Here is a 23982-nt window from a genome sequence, read left to right as displayed (position 1 = left end):
CTGTGGCCAAGCCCTGGCTCATTGCCTCCCTTTGCAGGGGGCTCCATGAAGCAGACACACAATGCTCTGCACATTGCCAGGGAGGCAGGCTTACTTCAGGATCTCCTGCACAGAGAAAAGAGGGTGCCAAGGCATGTCCATAGGGCAACATCTGGAAAGGCCAGATCCAGTGGGCCATCCAAGGGCTTGGCCAGGCTGAGAACTGTGGAGGCCTTATGCTGGGAGACATCAACAAGCTGACCATCAGATGCCATCGTGGAAGGGGAAAGCGAAGGTGGGTGGTAGGATCTAGGGGCCCACATGGGGGCCTGCAAGAGTGTGAGGGTCCAAGAACTGAGCATGGAGTTGAAGGAGAGGACCAAGGAAATAATTACCTAGAGGGAACAGGGAAGTCAGGCAATATTCTTCCTCTGGAATCCCCCGCAGCTGTACATGGAGCACCGTCTACCCCCACTGGCAGCCTGAAGCCCCTAGGAGCCCCAAAGCCCTAGAATTGGGGCCACAGGTAAATCAAAACCAGGGCTGGCCCCAGCAGAATGTAGTTCATGCCTGGATGTAGCCTACCCAGGTCACGGAGGCCTTTCATCCCGTCCTGGACAAGGTCAACTGCAGAGAGCAACCCTGCCAGAGAGTCTCCCCGCCCTTCTCCCAACCCTGGACACCACTCCTGCCCACACCCACCCGCCTGCCCTGGCCCAGTGCTATCTGCACGATCTGAGTGGAGCAACACAGCAAGGAAGAGGAGATTCTATCCACAGGTGGCATGATCACTTTTTAATGTTCTATAAAAAGGGAAAGGCTAATTTCTACCTAAGAGTTCTAGTGTGGTCAAGCAGAGACCACGTACCATGAGAAAGGCTGTGTTCTGATGGACCCTCCCCTTGGCAAGTGGGGGCAGAGCCGGAAGTGGGCTGGAGGGAGGTTTTCACCTGTCCACTGCCAGCAATGGACCTGTCATGGGCATCCAAGATGACAACGCCCATGAGCGTGGCAGGGTTAATACTGTTTGAGGAGCAAACTCAAAGTGTCAGTCTTGCTGGGGAGGGTGAGGAGGGGTGGCCCTGAGGAGGTTTTGCTGCAGGGCTGGGGCTATGGCAGATCCAGAACTGATCCCTTCCCACCAAGGATGGGAGGGTCTCCCTCACTCATTCTCCATGGTCTGCAACACTGGATCCTGCTCCCCCATCCCCTAGAATGCTGGACTGGCCCTGACTGGCCTGAAAATAAACCACCAGGCGTGCCTTTACCGCCCTCCCCACAGCACCCCCCACACACATTGATTTGTCTCTGGGTCCCCACTGTGGATCTGTGGGGCCCATCTTGGCCTGACTGTGTTGTGGGTGTCATTCACGGTTAGCTGGGCCACTGCAAGGAGGGGACATGGGTGGAGAAGAGCACCAGGGCACTGCCACAGCCCACTGGATTGGGGTAACAGTGGAGGGAGGGCTGCGGAGGGCCGGTGGGGTGTCTCAGGGTTCTATCTCTGGCAGCTGCTGTGTTGGCCAGCGAGTGGGAGTTGGGGGTTGGTGGGTAATTGACATGGATAAAGGGCTGATAGTGGAAAAGGTCTTAAAAAATAAGCGAGAAAGGGGGGAAACGCCACCAAAAGCACAGGGACTGAAACCTCCAAAAGCCCAAGGTTGGTGGGAATCCAGCACCAGGGGGCCCCCAGGAGGCCAAGAGAGCAGCGGGGGCCCTGGGGGAAGGGAGAGGAGCCAAGGGAAGGCCTCCCAGCCCTGCAGCCGAGCACGGCTCCAAGCAGCTTCCTGGCTGCCCTGTCTCTCCTTAGGATGCCGTTCAGCAGGCCCCCGGGGAGGTATTGGTTGCAAGCAAGCACCTGAATATTGCCTAACGGAACCAGCCAAAGCCCAACTAAACCAGGTGAGAAGGAACCAGGTGGCCGAGGGAGCAGCCCTAAGCCTCCTCAGACCTGCCTCTCGCCTTTTGCCCATTTCTCAGAGTTCCCTTAGCCAGGGCAGGGCCTGCTGCTTCCACAATCACCCATGTAGTCTAGTCCCTGTGAAGCCTCAGGCCTCCTGCCCCCAGCCTCTGAGCTGGGGTGAGATCCACGGACCAACCCCCAAGTCCCTCTGCTGCCTCCACAGCCCGCCCCCAACACCAGCCCACAGTGGAGGGATGGGGGCTGCATGTGCCCTGCAGGGCTGAGGCTGGGCTGGGGCTGTGTGCGCCCCACAGGGCTGAGGCTGGGCTGGGGCTGTGTGGGCCCCGCAGGGCTGAGGCCAGGGTGAGGCAGGGTTTGTGCTGTACAGAGGGGGGCAACGCCATCAGCTTCGTACTTTTCTCCACAGGGTCCATGAGAGACCCCAGCCCTTCCCCCACGAGTCCCCCACTCAGTCAGTTTTGATGTGGCCGTTGGCCAGGGCCAGGGGGCCTCCCGGCTCCCCGGGCTCAGCGTCCTTGTCGAAGCGGAGGCGGAGAGTGTTCCGGATGATGAACTGCTCCATGATGAGGGCCCCGCAGAACCAGGGCACGGCGTACTCCAGGGTGATGAGGCCCATGAAGTCAAAGTCGAACTGGGAGTAGTCCCAGGGGCAGGCGTTGAACTGGCGCAGGATGAAGCCGGTGGTGAACTCCCACAGGTAGGTCCAGAGCGTGTAGATGAGGCAGCGCACCAGCAGCGGGCAGCGGGCCCGCAGGCGCAGGTACATGCGCTCCACGATCAGGATGGAGGTGCCGTAGATGAAGAGCGCCCACACGCTCGTGACCCCCGGGAACTTCCAGTTAAAGTTCACCACAAACTCCCAGGCGGCCGTGAACATCACCTCACAGAAGTAGCCGTGGATGGCATACAGGTACCAGCGGGACAGCGCCGTCAGGGGCTCCACGGAAGCCATGGCGCCCACGGGAGCCAGCTGCTGGGGACACGGAGGAGACAGGTGAGATGGGGAAGGAGGGAGGGCGGAAGGGAGGGCTGAGCCTCTCCTGCTGCCTTCCCACCATCCAGTCCAAGTCTCTGATGTAACCAAGGCCGAGTGGATTTCAAACCTGCCTCTGCCTTTCTCTTTGGTTACCAACCATAATCTCAACCTTATTCCATGGTCATTACTTTGTCCCATATTCCTTACCTGAGCTGTGGGCATGAGAAATGAAGAAAGCAAACAATCCCACTGGCTTCCTCTGAGTAACTCTACTCAAATGCTTCTTGGAGGGAGGTGTCTGCTAGCCTTCCTAGACCAGCTTTTTTGAATGTGGTCAGTGAGAGTCAGCTGGCCTGGCCCGTCAATCATCCCCATTTCCAGGCTACTAGCTGGTTTCTCACCAGGCTCCCTGGGGTCCCCATCTCTTCCCTCACTTTTTCTCATGTTTCTGAGATATTTCTAAGCAAGCCATCACATTTGTCTTTCATGCATGTGTGCTAACGTGTACATAACAACATTTACCATTTTAATAATTTTTAAGTGTAGAATTAAGTGGTTTTAAGTACATTCACACTGTTGTGCAACCACCACTGCCATTTATCTCCAGAACCTTTTCATCATCCCAAACTGAAACTCCATATTCATTAAACATGAATTATCATCCCCTCCCCAGCCCATGGCAACCACCAGTCTACTCTCTGTCTTTATAAATTAGACTACTCTAGGCACCTCATTTAAATGGAATCATGTAATATCTGTCCTTTTGTATCTGGCTTATTTCACTTAGCAGAGTGTCTTCAAGGTTTATGCATATGATAGCATGTGTCAGAATTTCTTTCCCTTTTAAAGGCTGCATTGTGATCCATCTATCTAGATATATCACATTTTGTTTATTCATTATCCATGAATGGGTTGCTTCTACCTTTTGGCTATTGTCAATAATGCTGCTCAAGTACCTGCTTTCAACTCTTTTGGGGATATACTCAGAAGTGGAATGGTTGGATCACCTGGTAATTCTATTTTTTTATTTTTTTGAAGAATGGCCTTGCTGTTTTCCATAGCGGCTGTACCGTTTTTACATTCTCACCAGCCACACACAAAGGTTCCAATTTCTCCATATCCTTGCCAGAACTTGTTATTTTCTGGTTTTCTGAGGATGGTCATCCTAATGGGTATGAAATGGTAGATCCTTGTGGTCACATTTGTCCTTAATTGCTCCCTTAAGCAGGGTTTTGGTGTTTAGTTTCGATGGTGAAAGGAAACCAGTGAGCTGATAGAGGAGAGAATCTTCCCTCCACTTCTCTTCCCCTCCCCCTCCTTTTTCTTAAGGCCCAGCCCTGAGGCCTCTGTGCTTTCTCCTCACCCTTCCCCAGCAGCTGTCTAGACCACTCATTGGCCCTTTATCAAATGCCACCCTATTTACTATTTTAGGCACATGCCCTTTTGCTCCAAGTAGGCTGTGTGCTCCTTGAGGGCAGCAAATGTTTCCGGTCTTCTCTTCTGCAGCCATGGCACAGGCCTCTCCCAAACAGGCATTCTCTAAATGACACGTGTTGTTTATGGGGATGGTGGGATGGGAGAGTCCAGGGCTTCATGGAGAACAGGAAGACAGAGCATGAGAACATGAATCCCAGCAGGGCCAGCTGCCAGTGGACACCAGGCTTGGCATCGCTGTCAATCCCCTCTCCAAGGTGGGAGAGGGGTCAGAGGTTAACAAGATGACATCTGCAGTCTGTCCACCTGTCTAGGAACTCCAGTCTCATCTTTCAGCAGCCTAGTCACAAAATACACAACCTTGTGCATTGCTTTATGGTCTTCCAAGCACTTTCATTCACATTTTGTCACTGGTTTTTACACAATTAAGATTAATGTGGCCCTACCTGGTTTGGCTCAGTGGATAGAGCCATGGACTAATGGGTCTCAGGTTGCATCTGGTCAAAGGTACATACCTTGGTTGCAGGCTTGATCCCTGGCCCTGGTTGGGGCACATGCAGGAGGCAACCAATAGATGTTTCTCTGTCTCTCCCTGTCCCTTCCACTCTCTCTAAAAATCAATGGGGAAAAAATATCCTCGGGTGAGGATTAACAACAACAAAAGAAGATTCATGTGAAGAGCAGGTAGTTTTACTCCCACTTTTTTTTTTTTAATCCTCACTGCAGGAAGATATGCTTTTCATTGATTTTAGAGATAGGAAGGGAGAGAGAGAGAGAGGGATGGAGAGAAACATTGATGTGAGAGAGAAACATTAATCAGGTGCCTCCTGTATGCACCTGGACCAGGGCTAGAACCCACAACCTGGGTATGTGCCCTGACCAGGAATGGAACCCACCACCTTTTGGTGTACAGGATGACGCTCCAACCAACTGAGCCACACCAGCCAGGTTTTTACTCCTGTTTTTTAAGAGAGATAGTTGGGGCTCAGAGAGAAGTCATTTGCCCATATCCCAGGGCCAGTGAACACAAGAGCTGAGACTGGAATCTGTATCTCTTGACTTCTACTTCAAAACTCATCCCAAAGGAGAAACCAAGATGGCGGCATAGGTAAGCACCTAAACTGCTGCCTCGCACAACAATTTCAAAACTACAACTAAAAGACAGAACGGACATCATCCAGAACCACAGGAAGGCTGGCTGAGTGGAAACTCTATAACTAGAAGGAAAGAGAAAAGCTCACGGAGAATCAGAGGAGCGGCAAAGAGCTGAGGTACAGAGATGCGCACAGAGAGGAAGGGCGGCTGAGTGCCTGGCTGACTTTCTCTGGCAGGAGGGGGAAGGAAGCCCCCGACTGCACTGAAACCCTAGTTCCGACTGCACTGAACCCCAGTTCTAGGCGAGCCCCTGGTGACCCATGCTCTTACCGGGGGGAATCTGGACTGTCAGGCAGAAACTCAGGGGAGCCGCGGAAGGCAGAGGTCTGGAGGCGCGCGTGCAAGGGCAGGGCTGACGGGAAGCCAAGACTGTCTGCTCCACCCTGAGACTCCGCCCCATCCAAGCTGAGCACAGAGGCTTTTGTAAGTCTTGTTTCATAAGGGTGTCTCCAGCACCGAACTTCTCCCAGCATAGACACAGCTGATCCTCACAGCCAACTGGCCTGGAGGTCAATTCCTCCCAGTGATACCAACAATAAAGACTTAACAACAACAAGGCTGTACACACAGTCCACAAAGGGGTGCACCAAGAGTGTCCACCTCAGGTTAACTGGGGAAGCCAACCCACTGGGCCATATAGGAAACCTAGCACACAAAGCTACCCTACCAACTCAGGGAAGCAACGAAAATGCGGAGACAAAGAAACAGATCACAAACGAAAGAAATGGAGGAAAACAAACAACTGGATATAGAATTCAAAACCACGGTTATAAGGCTTTTCAAGAATATCCTAGAAAAGGCCGATAAATTTAGCAAGACCCTCGAAGATATGAAAAAGGACCAACTAGAAATTAAACATACACTGACTGAAATAAAAAATATTATACAGAGACTCAACAGCAGACTAGAGGAACACAAGAATCAAGTCACAGATTTGAAAAACAAAGAAGCAAAAAACACTCAACCAGAAAAGCAAAAAAAAGAAAAAAGAATACAAAAAGTTGAAGATAGTGTAAGAAGCCTCTGGGACAACTTTAAGCGTACCAACATCTGAATTATTGGGGTGACAGAAGAAGAGAGAGAACAAAATATTGAAAACCTATTAGAAGAAATAATGACAGAAAACTTTCCCTACCTGGTGAAAGAAATAGACTTACAAGTCCAGGAAGCACACAGAACCCCAAACAAGTGGAATCCAAAGAGGACCACACCAAGACACGTCATAATTAAAACGCCAAGGGCAAAAGACAAAGAGAGAATCTTGAAAGCAGCAAGAGAAAAACAGTTAGTTACCTACAAGGGAGTACCCATACGACTGTCAGCTTATTTCTCGGCAGAAACTATGCAGGCCAGAAGGGAGTGGCAAGAAATATTCAAAGTGATGAACAGCAAGAACCTACAACCAAGATTACTCTACCCAGCAAAGCTATCATTCAGAATTGAAGGTCAGATAAAGAGCTTCACAGATAAGAAAAAGCTAAAGGAGTTTATCACCACCAAACCAGTATTATATGAAAAGCTGAAAAGTATTCTTTAAGAAGAGGAAGAAGAAAAAAATAAAGATAAAAATTATGAACAACAAATACATATCTATCAACAAGTGAACCTAAAAATCAAGTGAATTAAAAACCTGAGGAACAAAATAAACTGGTGAATATAATAGAATCAGGGGCATAGAAAGGGAGTGGACTGATAATTCTCAGGGGGAAAGGGGTATGAGGGGTGCAGGAAGAGACTGGACAAAAATCGTACACCTATGGATGAGGACAGTGCGGGGGAGGTAAGGGTAGAGTGTGGGGTGGGAACCGGGTGGAGAGGAGCTATGGGGGGAAAAAGGAGAAACAATTGTAATAATCTGAACAATAAAGATTTATTAAATTAAAAAAAAAAAACTCATCCCACTACAAACTACTCTCCATCTCCTAGACATAAGTGCCTAGTGTCACTCTCCTGCTCAAAAACATCCAATGGCTCCCTATTTCCTAATGAAACCCTACACCACGCATGTCAAACTTGCGGCCCACGGGCCACATGCGGCCCACAACGAATATTTTTTGTGGCCCAGCCAATACAACGTTATGTAAGAAACATTTTAATAACAATTTCGTAACTTAATTTTTACAATACCCGGTTATACATAATTATTAATAATGAACTACGTTCGCTAATGACTGATTACTATAATCGTGTTTCATTCATTTCCCTTACTTGCATTACACGCAGGCGCACCATTTCTCTCCACTAATACTAGCAGCGAATATTTTAGCAGCTGATTGCTGTGTCATTAGTCTTTAAATGACTTGTTTGGTTTGCGTGACAGGAAATATTTTGCTTTCGGAGAACAAGAAAAATAGGTTTATTTGCATTACGCTTATTAATTTGTGTAGTTATTCAGTGTCTGGTAAGTTAATGTTCAAGAAAAAATATTAATTTTTATTAAAATGTTCTATTATTTTCTGTTAATGATCACTCATTTATTTCAGCCCTTAGTATTCAGCATGTCTCTATCGAAATAAACCTACGTTTCGATGAAAATTGAAGCTATTTTTTTTTTTTGCGGCCCACATAAACTTAAACCTTATTTATTTGGCTCGTGTTAGCCTTTGAGTTTGACATGCTTGCCCTACACCATCCTTGGCCTGGCATTCAAGGCTCTCCATGATCTCCTCTAATCTACTTCTTCAGCCTCATTCTTACAGTCCAGCTCTCTCTGTTTTACCTCCATGCCTCTGCAAATCCTGTCCATTGTGTTTGGTGTGCCTTTCTCCTCTCACCTGCACAAGCACAGACCCAGCTTACAGGTTACCTTTAGAACAAAATCTTTTTCATCCTCCCAGACACAAGTCCTCTCTTTTTCCTCTGAATATCCACAACACTTAATCCTGTCTCTCTTTGGTACATCTAATTTTCAGTTTGTTTTTAATATGTTTTTATTTATTTTAGAGAGAGAGGAAGGGAGACGGGTAGAGAGATAGAAACATCACCGATTGGCTGCCTCCTGCACGCCCCCTACTGGGGATTGAACCCATAACCCAGGTATGTGCCCTGAGCAGCAATCGAATGGGGGCTCTTTTGGATCATGGGTCAGTGCTCAACCACTGACCCACACTGGCCGAGCTGATATTTTGTTTTATCATGTTGATAATTTGCAGTCCCCAGCCAGACATCTTTCCTGTTTTCTGCACCTATATATCCCACTCGTTCCTGGACACGTCCACTTAAATGTCCCATAGGCACCTTCAATTCCTTTTCTACATCAAACTCATTATCTTTTCCTCAAAACCTGTTATCCTCCTACGACCCATCCTGATGACTGGTACCACCATGCACCCAGTTAGCAGCCAGAAGTCCTGGCCTCATTCTAGCTTCCTTTGCCACATCCCCACTCTCACATGAGCTCCCTGCGAATAAGGACCTGTCGGTCTGGTTCAGCACTGTATCTCCCGTGGCACACAGTAAGTGCCTGGCACACAGTAAGCATTCCACACAAGAACCAAGACATTTCTTGTCAGTTAGCAACCATCACACTACAAATCATCCCAAAACTCAGTGGCTTACATCTACTCTCATTTAAATCTACAGCTCACGTGTCCATGGGTTGGCAGATTTTGGGACTCAAGACTTCCATCCTAAGACTGCGAGTCCTCTGGAGGCTCTGTCCTGTTTGGCTGGGGTGACTCTCTTCCACTTGTCTCTCATCCTCCTCCTGGGCCCAGGGGAGTCCCCCAGCATGTTCTTCTCAGGACAAGGGCAAAGGCACAAGAGCAACAAGCCCAATGGCACCAGCGCTTTTCAAGACTTTGGGTAAGCCCAGCCCATGCGGCTCAGTGGTTGAGCGTCAACCCATGAACCAGGAATATAAAGATCCAAGATAGAATCGATTGAGCCCACAACCCGGTAGATTCGTGGTCAGGGCACATGGCCAGGTTGCAGGCTCAATCCCCAGTAGGGGGTGTGCAGGAGGCAGCCGATCAGTGATTCTCTCTTATCATTGATGACTCTATCTCTCTCTCTCCTCTCCCTTCCTCTCTGATCATTTAAAAAAAAATAGTCTATTGAAAAAAAGATACTAATTAAAAAAAAAAAAAAAAAAAGACTGGTTAAGTCACGCCCACTAACGTCTTGTTGGCCGACACAAGTCACATGGCAAAGCACCAAGTCAGCTATAAACACCTGTCCTTTCTACCTCTTAAATGTCTCTGAAACCCATCTTCCTCTCTTCATTCCTCTTTCTCATTGCTGCTGCTCTGGTTCAAGCCTTTGTCATCTCTCACCTGGATGACTCCAATCATCTCCTCGCCTCCTTTCCAATTCACTCATCACACGATGAAAGAGTGTGTACAAACAGCAATCTTTCCAAAATGCAAATCCAATGTTTATCCCCATTTAACCATTACTGGGTCTTTCACATAAGGCCCAAACCCCTGGGATGGCTGGCAAAGTCGTGAGTGACCCCCCTTTGCCTCAGATTCTGTCTTAGGTCTTTACATTGCTGTGTTTTGCTACCTGGCATGTCCTTCCCAACTGCTACCTCTACCCCCATCCCCACCACAGCCTGTGAATTCATAACCCTTCAAGATCCAGCTCCTCCGTGAAGACTTCCCTAAGCGCCTCCACCACCAGAGCTGCCCACTGCCCTGCTGTCACCTCTGCAACAGCTGGCGTCCGTGACGACACTTCACACTCAGCTTTGCAGAACTCGCCCGGAGCCGGCACTAGTAGCCGCTTGATGAATGTTTACTACAATGTTAAGAGAAAAAGCTGGATTCAAAAGTGAATAGTTAATATAATTTTGATTTGGCAAAGGCACACACACACGTGTAAATATACAAAGAATTTCGCCACAATCACCTCTGGATGGTGAGTGATATAAGTGACCCTTGCTTCCTTCTTTGTAGTTTTCTGTATAGACTAAAAAATATTTCCAACAAAAATGCATACTTTCTATAAAAATACATTTTATCTAAAAAATCGTTCCATGAATATGTATTACTCATCTTTGTGCTTTGTATGGAGAAAATGCTCAATAAATTTGCCAGGCAAGTGAACCTAGGAAACCTGAACGCATGTGAAATTAACACAGGTTCTTCCCTCCTGAGCCATCCCCTACAACAAACCGTGACTCCCAGGTTTGAATCAGGTGTGGTGGTTAAGCACAGGACTTCTATATCCTACCAGCCTGGCCGACACCCTCCACCTGCAGGATCAGTGCCTCAGTTTCCCTACAGGTAAAGTGAAGATAATAAGAGGAGCCATCCCTGAGGGTTACTGTGTGGATGAATGAGCAAACACACTACTAAGAATACAGCCAACACTCAAGGAAGGGTGCCTACCGTTTCTGGCACAGAGCCAGGCTGGCTGGTCAGCTTCTCCTACTGCGCGTGCCCCCTTCTCCCTGAGGCAGGGTCATCCGGCCAAGCAGGTCAGGCCTTTATCTCCACCCAGAGCACCAACCTGGCAGTCAAATAACCCCGTGAAAACAATAACCGCACAAACAGCCGCAGGAAGAGCACCAGCTCAGGTGAGGAGGGTCACGAGCCTCCGCGTGGCTGAGGGGGGGAGGGGTGTCCAGGACCAGCCCTCGGAAGGCCAGGCTGGAGGAAAGGGGCACAGCTTCTCACACCCTCATTTTATCCTGAGCTCCCAACAGACCACTGTCTCCCACCCCACTCGCGCCTCTGAACTCGGGTCTGTCCACCGACCTGCACTTGAACCCCAGGCTCCTCCATCCCACAGGATCCGGGAAGGGGCTTCCTACTCAGCCAAGCACACAAGTACGTTCATTGCTCAAGTCGGCTCCCACCTTGATGTTGATTTTTAAATCCTGCTTGCTTTGCCTCTTGGTCTCATCTTTTGGGACGGCCAAGAAGGGGCTCCCGGTCGGTAACAAATCAGAGGCTCCAGTGGCCCCCGGAGCAGGCCACTTGGAAGAGCTGGACTCCCAAGCCTTATGAGCAGAAGCAAGAATAAAGAGAGAGCTGTCACAGAGAGAGAGAGGGCAAGCTGCTGAACAGGAGAGGACGAGGGAGAGAACGAGGTGCCCGAGGCCTGGGTTCTGTTTCTGGAATCTTCTGTGCCTGAAAGAACGGGGGTAGGTGGAGGGGAAGCATAGCTAAGCAAGGCCAGACCGCATCTGAGGTGTCGTGCCAGAGAACTCGCCTGGTTCACGCAAGATAAATGGGAGAACCCGGAAGTCCTGGCTGGAGCTAGGACTCCTCATCAGGAGATGAGGGTGAAGACAGGGAACCGCGAGGTAAGACAGTGTAGTCAGCTGGGATGGGACAGACACTGTGGTGGGACAGACACTAAGGTTAGAGGCAGGCAGTGGCTCGGGTGGATTTTCAGAACTCCACTCCCCAAACCCATGTCTGATCACCACAGGTGCCGTGCTTACACTGAGCTCACCCACCCTCTGCTAGGTCCACCAGATACCTATCCCTGCCTGGCCTCCACCCACCTGAGCCCTTTGCCCTGGCCCCTTCCCGTACCTCCGTGCTCGGCCCTGGGATCGGAGCCCTGGGAAGAAATGGATCTGGAAGAGCCCGCAGCGCACTGAGCACACTGGATGTTGGCCGCTGTCTCCTGGTGACAAACACACCATCCTGAGAACCAGACACAAAAATGGAACAGCCCGAGCAAGAACATGTAGGGTGGAATAAAGGGGAGAGTGTGGGCAAGACTGAAGGCAGGAAAAAAGTTTGGGCAGTCTCACAAGAGGGATTTGGGGGAACAGCACTCAAGTAAGTACAAGTGTTGATGAAACTCCTCAAACCTGTTGGTCCATGGGCCTGGGAACACTGAGTTCCAGCAAAGAGCCAGGACTCAAGGACTTTCCCGGCAGCACGCTGCTCCTCCAAGGACGGGTGACGGGAGGGGAGAGGGCTGCCTCGATCCCTGCTCCCGAGGAGTGTCTCCCCTGCTGCGCTCAGGGCCTGCCGAGCTATTCCTCAGGGCGCCAGAGAGCAGAGCTGGCAGTTGAGAGGAGCGAAGAGAATGCATAAAAGCCCAAGGCAGCCTAGAAGCAAAACCAGATGAGATGACTGTCCTTGGTTTTGCCAAAAACTCCCATCCTGTTCCAGGAAGCTGAGGTGCCACACACAGTAACTCTGGGAGTTTTTGTCCAGAGGAGCACCTTGCTAGAAAATCGGGCTTCCCCTCCATGTAGCCAGGCCAAGTAAGCCTTCCTCTTTCACCCCATTTACTTCCCAAATTTCACTCCCCATCCCCAGGTACACAAACCACTAGTTTTATGCTCTGGGGAGATGCGGGGGGGCACAATCCTGAGAGCAAGGCAGTGGGGATGGGGCTTGAGTGACCATGAGCCCAGGCCCCTGACAGACCCTGTACTGCAGGTGAGTGGAATCCATGAGCTGCCCTTGCGTCTGGGCGTCTGGGTGCAAGATGCAAGGTCTGAAACCACCTTGAGCTTCCCCTGTGGTTATCAAGTTGGCGGGGAGGGGACAGCATGAGCTTGCTTCCGGACCAGAAGGGAAGCAAGTGGGGGAAAACACCTGTAGTCACTGGCTGGCCCAGATGCCAGAGTTCCACCCTCTCTTGCTGTGGGCATCCCCTAGGAAAGTCCCCTGGGATGGTCCTCCCTCCACCTCTCAGTCACAATCTTCTATATAAAAGGCTAATATATATGCAAAGTGTCCCCGTGGGAGTTCGACTGGGAGTTCTATCGCTTGCTATGACGTGCACTGAGCACCAGGGGCTGGCGCGGAATAAAGGAAGGCCCCAGCTGGCAGCCAGCAGTGGCAGCCGGGGAAGGGAGGCCCTGGCCGGCAGCTGGAAGGAAGGCCCCAGCCAGCACCTGGAAGGCCCCAATCAGCCCTGATCGCCAGCCAGGCCTAGGGACCCTACCCGTGCACGAATTTCATGCATCAGGCCTCTAGTAATATTAATAACCAGGCATTCTTCTCAGCACTTTCCATGTATTAACTCAGATACTCTTCAAGCCCATTTTACAGATGGGGAAATTGAGGCAGAGAAAGACTAAATAATTAGCCTAAGTTCTTACAGCTATACAAGGCAAAGGTGGGATTCAAGCCCAGCTCCAGAGCCTTCAGTCCCCCCAGGATACTGCACTGCTCGAAGCTGACTACAGGCTCCTCTGAGGGCACTACCATTTTCCAAGTTTCTGCTTCCGGAAGGCTGGACGGTATACGGAGAGACACCAGGAAACAAGAAGGATATGAGATTTAAGGTAGATCATCAGTGAAGCTCAGAACGGTATCAGAGCTATCAAAGGCTTTCAGACTGTGTGGGAGACCATGTCCTGTTCTGAGGCCAAGGTCTGGCAGGATCTGCACAAGGGTCCCCCAGGGTCCCAAGCTGACCCTCTCAGGACCAGTGCAGCCACCTCTCAGGGCCTCAAGGCATGTGCCATTCAAAGATGCCCTACCAGGACACACATTACCTGCAGCCTCCCTAACTGCCAGCTGCCCCAATACGGCTGGGAATCTCAGATGGCCCAGCCCTGCCCGCCAGGAGCACTGGCCAACACGCAGGCTGGCCAGAGAAGCCCTGTGCCTGGACCAACAGCAGCCAGAGTGTCAGGGGCAGCGCTCCACACAGGCCAGCAAGCAGGGGAGAGTCTCAGATGCTAAGCAAACCCCAGCGGGCAGGCGCAGGGGGGAAGTGGGCTTGAGGGACAGTCAGCCCCGACACAGAGGTTCTACAGGGCTCAAGCAACAAAGGGTGCTCGCGGTGGGCCTGCAGGCTGGGCATCCTGTGCAGTGCCGGCAAGGCTCTCCCAGACCTCACGTGGCTGCCTCCCTGCTGTCATTTAGGTCTCAGTTCCACAGTCATCCCTCAGACCTCTGATCTCCGATCCCAAATAGCCTCCCTATCACTCACATCACCCCATTTTGTTTTCTTCACAGCACTCTCACATTCTGATATTTTGCTACTTGTTCATTGTCATACCCCCCGCCCCATTAGAGAAAAAGCTCCATCAGGATAGGGGCTCTGTCCGGTGCCTAGGACAGTGCCTGGCAACAAGACCCACTACTGCCTATGGGATGAATGAGTGAGTGAATGACTGGGCCCAAGCAGGCACAGCTCCTTAAACACTGATGAGAGCAGATATAAAGAGCTAGCCAGCTTCACCTTTCGATGCTCCTCTTCCTCCTGTTTTTTAAAATTTCAATTCTATCACTTCCAAATATCTTTATTATTTTTTCTGATTACAAATGTACCATGCTCACAGCTAAAATTTAAACATTACAGAAAGGAATGACTTAGAAAGCAAAGTCCCCCATCACCCCACATCGTAAAGAAAGTCACCACTAATGGTGTGTTGTGTATTCATCCAGATTAAATTTTGTTTTGAGAGAAAATCCAGGCATCTTAGAAAGAAAAGGCATTCATAATTCCACCAAACTAGCAGCCATTATCATTTCCTCTTTGCAATCTTTTCTCACAAGTTATTTTACAAGTTACCCTGATGTGCTTGTTCTGTAACCTGATATTAGCACTTATTATATCATAATTGTTTTTCCACATTGGTGATTGCCTATGTGCTCATTATTATAATGGCTGTGTAATATTCCACAAGTAGAAAACTGTAATTTGCTTAACACAGATGTTCAACAAAGGGAGAACAACTGTTTCCCATTTGCACTGTGACACCGACACCACAAGAAACATCCTGTTTTATGCCTGTAGCCCTTTTCTTCTCTGGGACTATTTGATAGTGGATAATTCCAGAAGTGGGCTCACGGGACAGAGGGTACCATGGTTTGAAGGCTGGTGATGTAGATTGCTCTGGGGACGTCTGTGTTATGTGGGTAAGAGGTCTCCTGACTGAGTCACCGCATTCCCACAGTGGCCTCCATGGGCTTCTCTCCACCCCCACGCCACTCCCACGGTCCAGGCACACTCACAACACGCCGGCCACAAAGCAACCCAAGAGCACGCTTCCTGAAAGACCCTCCTAGCACAAACGGATTTTGCAAGCCCAGACTCAGTCAACACAGATTCTAGCCCTGAGCTTTATACTCTCAGCTGCCAGTAGAGTCAAGCTCCACCTAAAGCTGAGAAATACCTGGCTACTCTTTTCCCTCCCTGCAAGCTCCTCCGTGGAACCTAAGGCTCCAGCTCCCATGGACCAGCCCAGCTGCTCCTGAACGCTTGTCCAGTCAGGAGTGCAAAAGCACCCCCTCCCCCTGCCCTGCCTTCCAGGGGGGCTCTCTGCCTGCTGGTCCCTGGTCCCACAGACAGAACAGCCTTCAGGCCTCTGGGGCTTGGAAATGCTGACAATTGTCATGTTTAAAAGCATCATCCAGGAAAAGCCAAAGGCCTCGGCTGGAAAGAAAGGCCATGTGAGCACGGGCGATGCTCCGCAGTTGGGGGCCTCTTGCCCTACATGAAGCTTATCTGGACTGAAGAGGAGACGCAAGTAATGAAACAAAAGCAGCAGGCGCCCCGAGGGTCAGTTTTATGGCAGCTCAGGTGCCACAAATCCCTCACCCCCCAGTGCCCTGGAGGCTCTACCTGAGTCACAGAAACTGACCATTGCATCTGGGCAGAGTCCCAGTCCCAGCGGAGGCATAGTTCCTATTGACAGAAGGGGAGCCCAAGGCTCAAAGCAGCCGTGAGCCTACAGACAAGGAGGGTTTGGGAAGATACGTCTCCTGGGTGCTGGGTGTCTCATGCCACTCACGTCGCCTCTGAGTCTGGCCTTGTTTTTAGAGGCCATGACTCCAGCAAGGGACATGGCCTGACACTGCTGGACCCTGCCTGCCCATTCTCGCCCTATTCTCCTCTGGGACTACTTCTTAATGCACAATTCCAGAAGGTGGCCCTGGACAGGGGTTACGGGGGCCCCAGACAGGGGTTACGGGGGCCCTGGCAGGCCCTGGGACAGAAAGTAGGCTCAGGCCAGGACTTCCAGACCTGGTTCCACGTTGCCAAGGCCACGAGGGCTGGCTTCCCCGGGGAGCCTGTAACACTCACTTATCACACCCTTCAGTGCGCAGCTCAGAACAGACATCAGGATCGCTGTCCAGGAGTGTCCTGGGTTCACCTTTGTCCTGGTGCCTGGTTGGGCGACCGTGCCACTCTCAGCAGCGTGGTCAAGCATTAGTCCCAGGGCTTAGCCGACCCTCGGCTCGTGGGCAGGTGGCTTCCATGTGTCCCTGGGAATAAAAGAGAAGGTGTTTGTTAGCTTAAACTGTCCCCAGCTCCGAGCCACCGGGGCCAGCCTCAAGGCAAACACGACAAGGCCCAGCTCCAGGCTCAGCACTAGACACTCGTCCTGCCCACACTGCCGGACCCCTCTCCTGGAACCGGCCACCTCCTCCAGGCCGTCCTGTCTGCTCAGGTCTGGTTAATCCAGCAACGAGAGCCTTGGATCCATCTCAAGTCACATCCCCAGGGGGGCCAGAACTTAGGACTCCTTTTACCACGAGGGAATGTGTGCTCACTCATAAATCAGAGAGCGGATATAATTTTACAATCCAGCTCCATTCTTACTTAGCGTCAGCTGGCACTCTCACCTTCACCCTGTAGTGGGTACATCTGTTCCCAAGGGTGGTCAAGAGCCCCATGGTGGGTAGGCAATGTCAGATGCTAGTTTTAGCATTTAGGGAGTTAGGACAATAAGCACACCATCAAAAAAGGTGCTAACCCCTCTACCCACAATCCCACCACCCTGACACTTATTTCATTCCATTATTTTGTCATTATTGTTGTGGAGGCCTTCCTACGAACATCTGTAACTGACTACAGCTGCTATAAATCTAACTTGACAACGTCCCTGGCCACGTACGTATTTCCAATACATCCCTAGGACTTGACCATTTGATAGAGATTCCCAGGTTTGTTTTTTTTAATATGAAGGTGCTGAAGCTTCCCTGAAAACCCCTTAAACACAGCACCATCTGCACAAGTCCAAGGACAGGTGCAGCACGGCCAATGGAAGGATGCACTGGACACTCGGAAGCGGAGAAGAGCACATGACTGGGGAGGGGGAGCGTGGAGGGCAGCTAGCACCATCCCGCCTGGATGGCCAAACAGGGTGGGCCACAGAGGGGCTACCCCCTGCTGACACCTACAGTCACCTTCCTCCCTGCCCCACCCCGGGCCCTATGAGCAAAGGGGTCTCTGACAACTTGCAAGGCAGTGGGGGAGCCAAGAAGCGACAGAGCAGGGGTTGGGGACCTGAAGTTCATTGTGTGCACATGTGCTGGTGGGTGGAGACGGTGTGCACCCCCGGGTCTCTCCCCTGTACTGAGAAATGAAGGGCAGAGGCTGTGCTGGGGGCTGGGCTCCTGTGCCCTGCCTCTGGCCCTCCCAGCTCCTCCACACACAGGAGCCTCCAACCCTGCCCCACCCATTAGCCTCCCCCACCCCGCACCCCGCCTCCATCTCCCTGCCTGCCTGATGGGGGGCAAGAGGTCACCAAGGCACATACCTATCCCCTCGAGGAAGGGCTTGAATGGGGCATGCTGGCCACCCCAGCACCACCATGACCCTGTGCCTGGGGAGTTCAATGCCACCCCTGGGTACGGGCACTTCCCCTTCCCTGGCCCCTAAGCAGCCCACATCCACCGCACAAGTCAAAACCAAGACAGAAACAGAAACCAAAGCCCACATCCTGGCAGCAGAGCCTGCTGGTCGCGCAGTCAGCCCTGGGAGCCCAGCCCACTGCTGGCCGAGGTACCACCCTGGCAGACGGCAGTCAGAGCAGGCTCCCTCCTGCTGGACACTTCCTGCTTCCTAGTCTTCCCCAGGGAGCTGGTGGGGCTGGATGAGGAGGTGATGGTACAGTGGGGGCGGGGGGGGGGGGAGATCCCAGCCCCCTCCAACACTTCCTGCCCCCTTAGAGTAGGTCCCAGGGTGCACAGAGCATTAGGCTCCTCTATGGACTGCACGGCCTGAACCAGTTTTGAGAGTACATGCATGTGTGAGGAACCCTGAAAACGACTAACATGTGCGTAGAACTTGGGCTTTTTGGAGTATATCATCTCTCATGATTTTGCCGAGACTCCTGCAGGGAGGGCAGGAATGATCACCCCTCACTCCCATTTTGGAGATGAAAACACTGAGTCTCGGGGTATTAAGAAATTGGGCCACATCCACACATTTGCTTCAAACCCTGGTCCTCAGGCTCTAGAGACACCCCTCTCCCCACATAGCATGCCATCAAAATGCTTTCGATCCAGTCTCACTCTTAAGGCACATGTCTGCACTTCATTAAGTGTCACCTACTTAGTCCATTCTGTAAGCTTCGTATTTGTAAACAGACAGCCGAGTTTGTCCACACAGTTTTTCCCTCGACAGGCCAGGCGCTGCTAGGAGCCTGAAGAGCAGAGACCCCCACACGGTTTCAAGCCTCTCTACCTGCCCTCCTCCGCAGCCCACCGCACCCACTCCTCCTCCAAGACCCTGCTTCCACCTCAACCCTTTGATGATGATGCCATCTTCCCACAGTCCCCCATCACCAATGTCCCCACGGGCCCTTGAACATCCTTCTATTGAAACGTAATTTTCCAGACTGTTGAATCTCAGAGGGAAGGCAGGGGTGAGTGGGAAGAGATCAACCCAAGGATTTGTATGCATATATGCATAACCCATGGACACAGACAATAGGGTGGTGAAGGCCTGGGGCAGGAGACGGGGGCAGACCAGAAGGGGTCAATGGGGGGAAAGGGGGAGCATATGCAATATTTCAACAATAAATATTTAAATTAAAAAATAAATTTTTAAAAAGAAACATTGTTCCATCTTTAAAATTACTGTGTGTCTGTTCCCCCCCCCCCCCACACACACACATAATGAATTCCAAGACCATGAAATTTCTGTTTGATCGCTAGACAAACAAGGAAGAGAAGGGCCCAGCTAAATTCTTGGGGGATTGCACCGTCCAGTGTTATTAACCAAACATATGGTGGCTGGGGATCGTCTCTCATTTTCAGGCTCTCATCATGGAAGGACTTTGGAGATGAGGGATGAAAGAAGGATGCTCATGCTCCCCTCTCCCACCTCCAAGAGCCATCACCTGGACTGAGCGGTGTGGATAGACGAGGTGGGTGCCTTGGGTCTAGACTATCCAGAAGACATGTCACATGAGAAAGTCTGGGGCAGGATTGAGGCGTCCCAGGCATCCCCCGGGACACTGCAGGCTCCAAGCTCAGGGTCAGGCCAGAGAATGACAATGCCTATTCTGTTATTTCTACAATGTGCTGGCCCTTTCAAAAGGCACAAATAGTTTTCACGCAAGTGGAATTCATTTCCCAAAGAGGTTTACCCAGCGGCTGCTGGCAGGAAATTCCTTCTGCATCATTCTCGCTCCTCCCCTATAACTATGAAGGGTAAGCTGGGTTTGCAGGATTGAATCTCTGCCTCTCTGACCGGAACCTAAAAACCAAATCTAGCCCTGGCCGGTTTGGCTCCGTGGTTAGAGTGTCGGCCCTCTGACCGAAGGGTCGAGGGTTTGATTTCTGGTCAAGGGCATGTACCTCGGTTGCAGGCTTGATCCCCAGGGCCCGGTTGGGGCAAATGCAGGAGGCAACCAATCGATGTGTCTCTCTCACACCCTCTCATCCACTGTCTCTAAAAAATCAATGAAAAATATCCTCAGGTGAGGATTAAACAAGCAAAAGCAAGCAAACAAACAAAAAACCAACAACAAATCTACCCCAACTCACCGCCCACACCTAAATGGCCCAGAACCTGAGACTGGAGCCAGGAAGCACTCTCTCCCGCTCTCCTCTTCCTTAACTCTCCCCAAATCTACTTCACCCCAGGTTCCCACAAAGGAAGAGAAGCTGTCCCAAAGGCCCACTGTGGAGCCCTCGGGTTACTCCGAGCCCTCCCAGTTCTTCCCATGTGACACAGAACGAGTGCTTGTACTTGTCCTGTAGTAAGACCAGCCCTGAACACAAGCGGATTTGGCAACGTCCCCAACCAAGGAGTGACCACACACAGCTACAAATATAACTGGAGCTCCAAATGCCCTGGAGCGAGGAGACCCAGGCCCCGGGCACCTGACTGGCACAGGCAAGGTGGGTGAAGACAGGGGGTGGACTCCACCTGACCTTGCTTCTACTCTGGGCCCGCTCCCTCAGGGCTCGGAATCTGGGTTTCCCTGTTGGCCGGACATCTTGCCACCCCATCTTCTGTCTCACCTGGAGGCCACCTGTCCTCTCTTCCTCCCGCCTCCCCTCCAGTTCACTCTAACTGCATGCCCCTCCCATGTTCCCTCTGCATGAACCCTGACAGCCCAGTCCCTATACCTCAGAGGGTGGTCTGGCCCCATACCCCTCTCCTGTCCGCCCCCCCCCCCCCCCCGCCCGCCCACTTCCTGACTCCTGGCACTGGTAACTGCTGCTTGCTGCCTGAAAGGCTGGACAGCTGCTGGGCTCTCTAATTAGCTGCCTGGCCGCCGTCCCAGGGCGAGGCATGTGTTACTGTAAAGAGCTGCCTCCCTCCCCTTCATCAATAATCCCCTATGCAGCTCCCATCAGGTGGCAGCTGAAGGGCCCTGGAAATCCTTGTCACATGAGACCAGCAAGCCTCCTCCTGCAGGCCATGCTCTCACAGACTCGCTGACAAAGTGACCACACATTTATTTATCTGGACACTCCCTGTTATTGCCATGTCCTTAAGATGTCCACAGGTTACCCCACCACACCATGCCTTCGGGGCAATGGGGACCCACTCCCTCAATCGCCTCACCAGTGGAGGCAGAAAGCAGCCCAGTGGGTCTTTCAGAGGACATGCCAGGACCGCCTCAACAGCATGACACCAGTGCTCTACTTTCCACAGCTTTCTACAGCCAGGTCACCCCAGAGACCTCCTAACCCCCAGGAGACCTGGTCCCAGAAGTCCTGTGGAGGCTGGTTATTTACTCGAGGTATTGTATTCCAGTAGTCAACAAATATTTATTGAGACCCCATGAAGGCCAGGCCCTGCACCTGGTGTGAACAGGACAATGTTCCTGCCCGCTGGGGTGCAGGCTGGCGGGGAGACAGACAGTAGGTACACAGCCCATGCTTATTGTAATTTCTTTTTTTTTTTTTTTTTAACCCTCACTTGAGGGTATCTTTCCATTGATTTTTAGAGAGAGTGGAAGAGAGAGGGAAAGAGAGAGAAATATTGATGTGATAGAAACACATCCATTGGTTGCCTCCTGCACGTGCCCTGACCAGGGCCCAGGCTGGGGGAGGAGCCTGCAACCAAGGTACATGCCCTTGACCGGAATCAAACCTGGGACCCTTTGGTCCACAGGACAGCACTCTGTCCACTGAACCGGCTAGAGCCATACTGTAATTTCTGATGTCGGGGCACAAAGGGGAGAGGCCTGATAGGCAACAGAAAGAAACTGGATGTTAGAAAGTGAGTCTTAGACTTCGGTAAGGAGGTAGCATTTGGGCATAGGTCAGAAAGATGAAAAGAGCTTTGGGAAAAGCATTCCAGGCAGAGGGAACAGTCAGCGAAAAGACCAAGACAGGAGCAAGCTAAAAAAGTAGAGAAACAGCAAGGCCAGAGTAGCTAGAGTAGGAGTAATTAAGCAGACAGACATGTCCTACCCCTTATCGCAAAAGTCTTCTCGTGGTCCCTGCAATGCCAGCAGGGCCAGGGCAAGACCCCCAGCTGCCAAGTGAACATGGCCAGTCCACGAAGATTCCCCCGGCAGGCAGGGGCTGGAAACGGTGGGCCCTAGACAGCGATGCACCGTGGTTATGAACAAACGAAAGGAACGTGAGATCATATGACTGATGGCCTGTAATTTCCATCTGCTTCTGAACAAAAGAATTTAAGTAACTTTACCAGGCCCTCGCTGGCCTGGGTGTTTCACTTTAATAAGAAAGCGAATGTTCCTTTTTACTCCAGCTAGTTTGTTGGGCTTTCTGTCACTTGGAATCAAGAAAATCTGGACCAACACAAGTGATTTGCCCCCTTCTGAAACACACCTAGTTGGCATGAGGATCACGTATCTAGCACCACCTGCCTACCTCTGCTGCTGCAGAAACCAGACGGTAAGGTGCAGGACGAGAAGACAGGCCAGACGCCTGGCCAGGCGGATCCACCTCAGCAAGGTCGCCATAGCTTTGGTGGCCATAGCTTTGGCTACTACCCCGACTTTGTCATGTCCTCTTGACTGGTAGAGAGGATAACTCACCTGACTCTTGCTAGCAACCCAGCACACCCTGACTATCTTCTGTAAACAGGACAGATGAAAACTAGCAGCCTGGAGCTAAGGCACAAGCCAAGAACAGGTAGTGCACAAATATATTATTTCTCTACAAACTCCAGAACTGCACTGTTCCATGTGATAGTCACTGCCTACAACTGGATATTTAAATTTTAATTAACTGAAAGTGGGTAATATAAAGAATTCCGTTCCTCAGCTGCACTAGCCTCATTCAAGTGCTCAGCCGCCACGTGCGGCTGGTGTCTACCAGACTGGACGGTGTAGAGGTAGAGCGTGCCCATCACCACAGAAAGTTCTACTGGACTGCACCGCTCTAGGGCTAACCACGGCTGAGCAGAAGGCTGCCCAGCACACAGACCGAAAGCTGCGCTCCATTTCCTTGCTCTTGGAAATCCTCCCCTTTTGAACAGACACCCCTGCCCTGGCTCTTCCTCAAGCTCAGGCCACGTGAACCAAGGCTGTCACTGTGCAATGGAGGGAGGGTCAGCCCTTGTTCCATGAAATCACTGTCCACTGTCTGAGGAGTGACTTATATCCAAGAGCCCAGGAGGGGGTCCTGCCTACCCGTGAGTGAGGCCAACCACTAGGTTTCTGGCTAAAACTCAGTCTAGGGATGCTGCTTGGAGTGTTAAAAACTCCACACCATTTATTGGGCATCTTCTATGTGCCAGGTCATCTCATTAGTCCCTTCCACACACAGGTCACCTCATCACTCCCCTCCACCCCTCCACAAGGCTATGGGGCAGACATTCACTCTGACTTTATTCAGGAGGCAAGAGAAGCTCAAAGAAGTCAATGGGAGGGCCAGCACTTTCACCCCCACTCATGAGATGGGGACGTGTGAATGGAAACTAAGAGACTTAATTTACCTGTGGCAACAGGCACCTACAGGTGGCAATAGGTTCTCATGGCAGACAGTTAGTCTCATGTGAGCTGCCCCTTCCAGCCTCCTCGAGTCCACCCAGGGGCTTGGGAGAGCCGCCTTCCAAGGGTCTGCTCATGGAGGCCCAGGTACTGAAGACATCCCATCAGAACCACAGGAAGGGCCTAGCACAGATCAGCCTGGGACAGCGGTAGGGGGTCAGAACACGGACATGTGGCATTTATCCTGGGCAAAGAGGGGAGGGGCATGATCACACATTTGTCTCAGGAGGCAATCTGTTCAACTTCGCACCCAAGCTCTGGATAACACGTGACATACAGTAGAGACTCAGTATCCATGGGTGAGGGGGCCTGGCCAAGAGGAGCCAAAGGGCAAGTGTGCTGGATGAAGGACTGAGGAACGAGAGTTTTTCTGGGGGAGCCGTGACGGACGCTGTTTGCTCTACACTTGACCCCAATCCAACTGTC

General features: G+C 51.4%; 1 protein-coding gene across 3 annotated transcripts in view; it reads right to left on the bottom strand.

Annotated features, from left to right (window-relative positions):
* Positions 1-746: 746 nt before the first annotated feature.
* TMEM229B (transmembrane protein 229B) overlaps positions 747-23982 on the bottom strand; it is a 42097-nt gene continuing 18861 nt past the window's right edge. For 2 of the 3 annotated variants that reach the window (XM_080673811.1, XM_080673813.1), the window contains exons 2-3: positions 16428-16609; positions 747-2873 (exon numbers count right to left, since the gene is read on the bottom strand). In XM_080673811.1, the coding sequence (XP_080529937.1) occupies positions 2352-2855 (504 nt within the window). In that variant the 5' untranslated portion in view covers positions 2856-2873; positions 16428-16609 and the 3' untranslated portion in view covers positions 747-2351. Of the gene's footprint in view, positions 2877-16427; positions 16610-23982 lie in introns of all 3 variants that reach the window. The other variant, XM_080673812.1, reaches the window with a different exon arrangement.

The sequence above is a fragment of the Plecotus auritus genome (assembly GCF_963455305.1).
Source record: "Plecotus auritus genome assembly, chromosome: 1".
In the NCBI taxonomy this organism is placed as follows: domain Eukaryota; kingdom Metazoa; phylum Chordata; class Mammalia; order Chiroptera; family Vespertilionidae; genus Plecotus; species Plecotus auritus.
This window is presented reverse-complemented; position numbering and strand designations above follow the sequence as displayed.